The 9,272-nt window shown below is 43.8% G+C and overlaps 1 protein-coding gene across 3 annotated transcripts in view; it reads right to left on the reverse strand.

Moving 5' to 3' along the window:
- Positions 1–1,230: 1,230 nt before the first annotated feature.
- Positions 1,231–9,272, reverse strand: part of KCTD20 (potassium channel tetramerization domain containing 20) — a 16,189-nt gene continuing 8,147 nt past the window's right edge. For 2 of the 3 annotated variants that reach the window (XM_009709439.1, XM_009709438.1), the window contains exons 2-8: positions 8,243–8,442; positions 7,248–7,527; positions 6,264–6,366; positions 5,615–5,735; positions 4,450–4,647; positions 3,820–3,930; positions 1,231–1,720 (exon numbers count right to left, since the gene is read on the reverse strand). In XM_009709439.1, the coding sequence (XP_009707741.1) occupies positions 1,428–1,720; positions 3,820–3,930; positions 4,450–4,647; positions 5,615–5,735; positions 6,264–6,366; positions 7,248–7,527; positions 8,243–8,442 (1,306 nt within the window). In that variant the 3' untranslated portion in view covers positions 1,231–1,427. Of the gene's footprint in view, positions 1,721–3,819; positions 3,931–4,449; positions 4,648–5,614; positions 5,736–6,263; positions 6,367–7,247; positions 7,528–8,242; positions 8,443–9,272 lie in introns of those variants that run through there. The other variant, XM_009709440.1, reaches the window with a different exon arrangement.

A 9,272-nucleotide genomic window follows, 5' to 3' on the forward strand; every position in this document is an offset into this window, starting at 1 on the left:
TCTTTTTGAATGGGTTTCAGCTTTTCTTTGCACCAGCACCATGTTTAAGTACTCTGCTTTGAGTATGTAAAACCTCTACATAGCTATCAGAAACGATGGCTTTGTAAGGCAGGCCCGTTCTGGTGGACGTGCAGCTCGGCTGTGGCAGTACTGAACTCACTGTGTGCTAATCAGGGGGTTAAGCAAGCCTACAGGTAACTCCATGCTGCAGGAACAGGACCAGCTAGGCTCTAACTAACTGAGCTAAACCAGCCTGGAGTGTATCTACGCTTACAGTCACAGCTTTGTTGGTCCTGAATCTGAAATGAACAGAGCCTTAATCACAGACTAGGATAATATATTCAGAGCATCAAAGGAGAATTGTTCCCAGGTATGTGTATTTTTCTCTACTGAAGGCTGCTTTACTATTGGTGTTTCTTACCTGCCTGACAGCAAAATGGTCCAGTCAGTTCCAAACTGGGAAGAAAGTAGCTGGCCTTTCAAAGCTGCAACAGTAGTGCGCTCCTTGGAGAGTCTATAGAAATTTTGACTAAGGTTGATGAGACCAAGGATTTTACTCAGGTAGTAAACTGTCTTTTCTGGGAGCTCCTCCACTGGCTTTTTTTTGTCTTAGCAGGGGGAGGGAGGAGACAACTGAAAGTCTTTAGCATGCACAGTTGCCTCTAGAAAGTTACTTATATCTATTAGGCTACTAAGCAGTTTTATTTTGTTGGTAAAATATCAACTACAGTCTCTTCTTTTCGGCTTTTTCCTTCAGCATGATCTACTTGTTTTACTGAACTTAACAGATAACATCCCTGAAAACAATGATTCCATCTTAAAGAGAATGGGAAATTCCTGTGAACAGGCATATGCTTCCTATCGAACTACTTCATCCTTCCCTAGAGCAGCAGTACAACATGCTGGATGCAAAGCCAGGTGGCAGTGTAAACAGATTCCTCCATATTCAGGATTTTGCTGTGCAACTGTGCTACATTTCTGCTGGTTGATGAAAGAGTATCATCTGTCCTGCTTTGATGTTCCGTCCTTTGTAACTGATTATCACAAAAGCAAAGCTAAGTGTCTAATGGTAAAGGAAAGCTTTGTCTTGACAGGCCCAGAATTGCCTCTCTCATGTCAAACGACGTTTCTAAATACTTCTGCTCTCCTTTTAGAAGTTTAGGTAAAATATTCAGCACCCATCAATCTGGAAGCCTTTGTAGTAGAAACAAACAGTATAATTTCTTTTTGTTTGAGGAGACTTTGCTTTTGATTGCACAATTAGACTATGGAGTGTGGCTCTCTATTAACATGCCTGAAATACGACAATGTAGTAAGAGCATGAACGAGGATAAAGCACCTTGCAGGAGTCTATGTTCCATCACCTGGGATGAAACTATGCTGAGATGTTCCCACATCAAGCAGGACTATCCAACCCTGAGCCGCGGCTAATCTGGTAGATCGTTAACAGCCATTTGGGAGAATGGTGCATTCAGCCTGTCAAGTTCATCTACTTGTGGGGGGTGATGCATTATAACCTCATGGTCCTCTGAAACGTCATCACCCACAGTGACTAGGTTTGTTAGAGATTTGCTCCGAACACACTGGAAATCAACATGACGGCTTTTGCCCTCTTCCTTTTCCCATGACATCTGGATGAATGGACGTTGAACGTAGTTGTATATCACTTCTGACCGGCCACCAGGCCTCCTCTTCACCTTCTCTTTACAGGTGGGATAGCCTGGAAACACAGACAGCCAGTCAGTTGTACTACACACCTCTGACTTGCACAAAGGGACGACAGGATCCCAGAACAGCAAGGTAGGAGTGACTATGGGGTCACAGGGGGCTTAGTAGCCAAATGATCACATTCCACATTTACCATTATTGGCTTACAAAAGACCATTGTCTTTTCCCTTGCAAAGGAGTCCAGGAAGGCTGGACATTCTTACAGTAGGAAATCTTAAAGGCACAGGTGCAGGCTGTCCCCATGTGCCAAAAGGCAAGCTGCTGGGGAAGACCAACCTGGCTGAACAGAGAGCTTTGGCTGGAACTCAAGAAAAAAGGAGAGTTTATGACCTTTGGAAGAAGGAGCAGGCAACTCAGGAGGATGACAGGGATGTTGTGAGGTTATGCAGGGAGAAAATTAGAAGGGCCAAAGCCCAACTAGAACTTAATCTGACTTCTGCCATAAAACACAATAAAAAAATGTTTCTATAAACACATTAGCAACAAAAGGAGGGCTAAGGAGAATCTCCACCCTTATTGGATGTGGGGGGAAACATAGCAACAAAGGACAAGGAAAAGGCTGAGGTACTTAATGCCGCCTTTGCCTCAGTCTTTAATAGTAAGACGAGTTGTCCTCTGGGTACCCAGCCCCTTGAGCTGGAAGACAGGGAGGAGAATGAAGCCCCCATAATCCATGGGGAAATGGGCAGCGACCTGCTACACCACTTAGACACATAGATGCTGGATGGGATCCACCCAAGGGTACTGAGCGTCCTGGTGGAAGTGCTCACCAAGCCACTTTCCATCATTTATGAGGAGTCCTGGCTAACTGGGGAGGTCCCAGTTGACTAGAGGTTACCAAATGTGATGCCCATCTACAAGCAGGGCTGGAAGGAGGATCCGGGCAACTATAGGCCTGTCAGCCTGACCTCGGTGGCGGGGAAAGTTATGGAGCAGATCATCTTGAGTGCCATCATGTGGCACATCCAGGACAACCAGGTGATCAGGCCCAGTCAGCATGGGTTTATGAAAGGCAGATCCTGCTTGACCAACCTGATCTCCTTCTATGACAAGGTGACTCGCTCAGTGGATGAGGGGAAGGCTGTGGATGTTGTCTACCTAGACTGTAGTAAAGCCTTTAACACCATTTCCCACAGCATTCTCCTGGAGAAACTGACTGCTCATGGCTTCGATGGGCGTACTCTTTACTAGGTAAAAAAGTGGCTGGTGGTGGTGAATGGAGTTAAACCCAGTTGGCAGCTGGTCACAAGTGGTGTTCCCCAGGGCTCGCTATTGGGCGAGTTCTGTTTAATATCTTCATCAATGATCTGGATGAGGGGATCGAGTTGAAATGACCTGAAAGGAGGGTGTAGCCAGGTGGGGGTCAGTCTCTTCTCCCAAGTAACAAGTGACAGGACAATAGGAAACGGCCTCAAGTTGTGCCAGGGGAGGTTTAGATCGGATATTAGGGAAAATTTCTTCACCTAAAGGGTTGTCAAGTATTGGAACAGGCTGCCCAGGGAAGTTGTTGAGTCACCAGGCCTGGAAGGATTTAAAAGATGTGTAGATGTGGTGCTTAGGGACATGGTTTAGTGGTGGACTTGGCAGTGCTAGGTTAACAATTGGACTTGATGATTGTAAAGGTCTTTTCCAACCTAAATGATTCTACGAAAAGAGGGTGCAGCATTGTGTGTAGTCGTACAATTAAGGGCTGCACAGCATTAGTCATTTTGTAAGCAAATATAGCTACTATAAAAATAAGACAGTCTCCCAGGACAGAGCACAATGTTCTCTAAGGTCCCTAAAGGAATGCTTGGATCAGCAGGTGGAAGCATTTGACTGCTGTTTCCTGTTTACTCAGTCCTAAAAAGACAGGGCTTACTGGTACACACTACTTATTTTTCACTTTGCTTTAACTTTAAGCCTCCTGGCCAATTTCAGTGTAACATGACAGAGGTGAAGGAACATGCCCAGCTTCTACTAGTTTCACGAAAATAAATGCCTAGTATAACACCGAGCAAAACAGGAAATGCCTAGAATCCAGAGGAAACCAGGCTTACTGACTATGGAGTCACCTGTTTTAGAATTTCCTCTGTTGAAGAAATACTTTACCTTCAATGCCAATGCGAATATTTTTCAGGCCCCGTTCCTTTAATACAGCTTTTGCAACATCACGGTTCTCAATGTACTTGAAGAATCTGTACAGCTTGGAACTGTAAAGGACTTGAGAAATAAAAAGGGTGATTAGAACCTACAAGGAGGGACCTTCTCCCCGTTTCTGACATGCTCAGCTGTGGAGGTGCCAAAAAACAGGTCTGTTTTCCAAGAATTACTTCAGGTGTCTGTTCTCATCACTGGGATCAGGTGCACTTCCTTGGTGGGAAGGTAATGATGCACATTACAGTCTGATAGAATGGGTGGCGATGGGTGTGTAAAACAAAGAGCATTCACTCACTAGGGAGGCAGGAAAATGCTGAGGGGGAGGTGGCAAACAAAGGGAAAAGATGCGGTCAGTGCTGTCATTACCAACACAGGCGGTCAGACCAAAACTCTAACTTTGGTTATCTGGTATCCTGCCTCCAGCAGCAGCCAGTTCAGAAGGAATATACGAAACAGGACTTCACATGCCAGCATCTCTTCCTGGAGGAAGACTGCTGTTTGGGCAAGGGGTCCTTTCCTCATGGCCAGATGTCTGGCTGTGCGCTGAACACGGAGCCCCCAGCCCCAGGGGAGAGCCCTTACTTTGTGAGTACTCCTCTCCCATTGGAGGTGGATGATCTTCATCCCAGTCCACGGTGTCTTCATCTGTCAGCACGACAATATGGCATTCACGTTCCCCTTTCCTTGCGCTATCCACCATTATAGGCAGAATTAGCTCCTCCAGGTAGCTGTCAAACTGTTTGTGAGCACCATCATTGGAGAGCTCATGTAACAGAGCACCTAACGAGACATAAATCATATGATGAGCTTTTTTTACACAGTATGAAAATACGTCCCAGCTCTACGCTTTCCAGATACATTCAAGTGTGCAGCTCGCATTCTTCTTTAGACAAACTCCTTAACATATGTTCAAATGCATCAACAGTCTTCAGCTCCAGAATTGGCAAAATCAGCTGTATGAGGCCACATTTCAAATGGGGTGCAAATTACACTGTAGAACCAATACATTGCCATTAAAAGAACCACCAAGGTCCAATCAGTACAGTGAAAACAGTAACAGTCTGAATAACTAATTCATTTTGATACTTAACTTGAATTTCCAGCAACAATCTCCATCCCTGAAAGCACATTTTCTGCCTTCTCTGCGATCACTCATCAGAGGACAGGGTAGGAAATTCCACCCACAGCCTGTGCTGTGATATCATATATCCCATTTCAGTATAGTGCCTTTCACAGATTTGCCTATGTTAAAAGTACTTTTTTGCCAGCATACCCACCAAAAAGCTGCTCCCAATGACATCCCTTCATGACCAGGAACTCTCGACTACTTTCCAACTTTGGTATCTTTGGTTCCTGCTCTGCCCGTTATCCTTTAGCTTAAATTATTCATGATTCTCTGGTACATTTCAGATAGGAGTTACAACCCCGCTTTTAACCTTCATTTTGTTTGGCTGTAACAGCAAGCTCTTTTTCTCAGCCTCTGTTACAACAGCAGACTAGAATTTTTACAATTTCAATTTGCTTTTTTGAGCAAGGTGTCTGCGCTCTGCAGGATTCAGTCACTTCACTTTGGATTGATGCAGCAAAATCGGAAGTCGTTTAAATGCAACACACACGTGAGTCCTAGTGGAGTCCATACTTTCACGCTTAAACTAAAGCACACTGTTAAGAACTGGACTGAATCAGGATCAGAGTGCTCAACGCCATGCAGATGATCTCTGAAGAGCTGATTTCTCTCCATACTTACTTAAATCTTGACATTTGATTGTGTTGAAATCAAAGTTTATGCAGAGGTAATCACATGTGTCTCGAAGGTCTGGGATGGAAATCCCATCAGGGCAGTTAATGATTCCGGTTTTGTAATAATCCTGCAAATAAAAGGACATATTTTGGAGAGAAAAATTAAGAATATCTTGGACTCTGATCATTTTTAATTAGTTCTTTGTTTTGTTAATCAACATTTGAGAGTTACAGAGGCTAAATATAGCTCTATGAACAGTAAAAACAGCCCTGCTTGTCCAAGAATCTACGTCTCTTTGCAGATCCTCTTGGGTCTGACAAACGATGAGCTCCAGTTAAAACTTTTCCCACGGCATAGGGTTTCATAACATCTCATATGTAATATGCATTTATATGCAATCACAAGGTCAGGACACAGCTCAGGAACTACAACGGCATGACACAAGAAAGGTAAAAGGCAACACGAGCAAATGTCTGAAATGTTGACTCATTCCAAAGTCTACTATAATTTTTTTTTTATAAACCACAATGCAAAACAGTAATAACAGAGTATGTCTCAGGGGGTGTGCAGCTGCCTGGGAGACGGTTCAGTTTTGCACATGTGACAAACATTGTTTTTTGGTTTTTTTTTTTTCAATCTGCAAACATCTCCTTACCAGCACAGTTCGGAACACAGCTGAGCTAATTCCTTCTGCGATTTCATATTCTCCCTTTTCATTTGGCCTGGTGAAATTATATTCTCTTCCTGGTCCAAACATTCTGAACAGATAAAAATCTACATAAGTGCACAAGTATATTTAAATGCATTCATTCTAGAGACCAATAGGTGCATTCAGGTTAAATAAAACCAGCAGAGACACATATATAGAGTAACTTGAAGCCTATACTCAAATCTCTCAGTAAATAAGCACAAGAGCTGTCTCAGCCAAGTCCTTCTATAGCTGGACTCTGTCGCTATAACTACTGCATTGTATGGAACAAGCCACAGCTCAAAGGAACAGATCATTCAGCCCTAGGTCAAAAAAATACCCTGGCAATAAAGCCCTTTCACTGACACTATGCAGGATAACCGCCACGTGCCTTTCGATCCCTTGTTTTACACAAGGGCCTGTGCAAGGGTCAGTAACCCAACAGAACCTGTCTCTCCCTTTGGTCAGAGATGAGTGAAAGTGCTGGCAATGCAGAAAATGAGTTGCATTAATAGGCTCCAACCTTTAAGCCATGTTACAGAGAGCTGAGTAACTTCTCTTTTGGGAGAGTATCAAAAGATAACAGCTGGAAAGAGATGGAGCATTATAATTTTCCCCGTTCTGGAAGGGAAGTTATCAGCTGTGAACAGATGTACGACTTAGAACCACGGCAAACACTTGGAGGAAAGGCAAAAGGAGACCACATCTAGCTATTAGTGCACACTGTCTGAAGGAACTGGACTGAAGGGAGAATGTTATCTAGAGAACTATCAACTCTCTCTACATCTGGTCACATTTTCAAGGCCTCACTCACAGCCAAGTTCAGAATGAGGTCAACCTTGCTTTGCTGGTGTATACAGATGAGATTGCAAAACAAACATTAGGGGTTTGTTCATTTTAGCAAACATTCGACCCCCTTGAGGTATCTTGAAAACAGTGGAAATCACTCACCTTCCCAGCATAGTATCAGGGTGAGCAGTGAAAATCTGTGGATTCACTGCAAAGCGAGTGCCATCTACCACAAGCGTCACTTTCTCTGGAGCCACTGTTTGTGAATTGCTGCTTGAAGGCAAAGCGCAGCATCCATGGCGTTCCTGGGTATTAAAATATTCTGACTGTCTCTTATTTCCATCTTGGAAGTGACAGTTGTGTGTGTCTTCAGGAAGACACAACATGCTACTGATCTGGGGACTTACGGGACAAGCAGTGTGCCGGCACTCAGAATCTAAACCTGAGAGAGACAAATGAATATTGCAAGGGTAAGATATAATTTACTGAAAAAAGTAATTTCATAGTAACACTTCCTAGTGTAAGGAGAAAACTGAGTCATACAATAGCGAAGGATGTCAATGTACATAACTGTCAGGGTAATGTTATATGACATAAAACTAGACTGCATTTTCAAATTGAGCCAGCAGTTGGATTTGGGATAAAAAATTTCCCAATGAACCATGATGCTTAATACTCCTTGTTAAAGCAAGATGGATTCAGTGTGTAACAAGCAGAAGCACAGGAATTAAACAAGGCCAGAAATACAGACACAGATTCCCAGCACTGACAACTGCTCTCACAGCAAAGCTGGAGCAGAAGCACGCACCACACGAGAGGTGGTTTAAGCCAGCAGTGCTCGATGCCTCGTCCATGGTGGGCACACAGCTCATCAGGACTGTCCAGCTACTTTCAGTTAATCTCTTTGGGACACCCTCAGGAGGAGCTGCAAGTTGGCCGGCCAGAGCATACCCACGCGATCACCTTGCCAAGACACCGAGACCCAAAACTCTGCTGTGGGCCGTTGTCCTTTAAACCAGCCTGGCAAAGGCAGGGTACATACTCCCCAGTGCAAACTGCCTTGGCATACTGGAATTTTTCCAAAACATAACACCCCTCAAAAAAACCCCCAAAAAACTCCCTTAAAGATTACTATAAGGTAAAGACATTATCCTTACCCTCAGTCCTGGGAACTGCAGCAGGGCTGTGACCTCCTAGCACCACATTACTTTCTTCTGACTCATGGACTGCTACAGTTACGTTTTCCACAGAGCAACTGGACTCCAGGTTTCTTGACCAGCCTGTCCCACCAGCAGAGTTAACATTCATGCTGGTCCTCCGTGATGTGAGGAGTTGGTTGCGTTTCCTAAGAGAAGAGCTAGGAGAGAAAATACCAGGTAGTTAGTTTTGGAAGAAACTCCCAAGCAATGAAGCTCAAATCCCTGTATCCGGTATTGCAAAGTCCCTCAGGCTCAAAAGGCATTTCTTCAGATACTTAACTGTGTTTCAGAGAGGCTTATCATGCTAGTTATGCCTCTACACTTACCTAGGAAGTAGAAAAAAAAGGTTTTAAAGTAACCAGGGGTCCATTTAATCTATAAACTTTTGCTTTTTTAAAAGTAAAGTTTAAAGTCTTTAGATCACATGCGTGTTCCTACAAATACCTTCTTGGCAATTGCCTAACCTTCAGACCACTAAAGCCTTTTAAAAAATGTTTACGTATCTCTTGATTCCTAGCACCGGCAAAGTGAGCTCTGTAACGTGGCTACAGCCTGAAATATAATATTTTCTCAGTTAACAGCTCAGGGGTTGCCTCTTAACCACTCTGAGGTTTGACTAGGAGGTTCCCTGCTCCCAGTTATTGCTTTTTTTTGGTCTTCCTTCTTCTTGATTTATTACCCTCCCGTCATATAGTGCTCACCCCAGTATTTAACCCAATATAGTCCTACAACAAGTACTCATATCACACAGAGCAGCCATGATTGCAGCAGCCTTACATCCATCGTATCCTGGCTCAGCCCAACGCACACGATGCTTTAATCAATGCCATTCAAATCTTTAATGTTCTGTCAGCATATGTGAAGAGACATCTTCTGCTTTTGCTGTTTGGCCACTTTACTCTTAAGTGAAATTCTTCTTCTCTATTCCTACCTTTAAGACCCACTTCACCCCTTTGTATCTCCGAACAAATCTCCTTTGCTGTCTCTT

Source organism: Cariama cristata, unplaced genomic scaffold (assembly GCF_000690535.1).
Source record: "Cariama cristata isolate BGI_N322 unplaced genomic scaffold, ASM69053v1 scaffold14511, whole genome shotgun sequence".
In the NCBI taxonomy this organism is placed as follows: domain Eukaryota; kingdom Metazoa; phylum Chordata; class Aves; order Cariamiformes; family Cariamidae; genus Cariama; species Cariama cristata.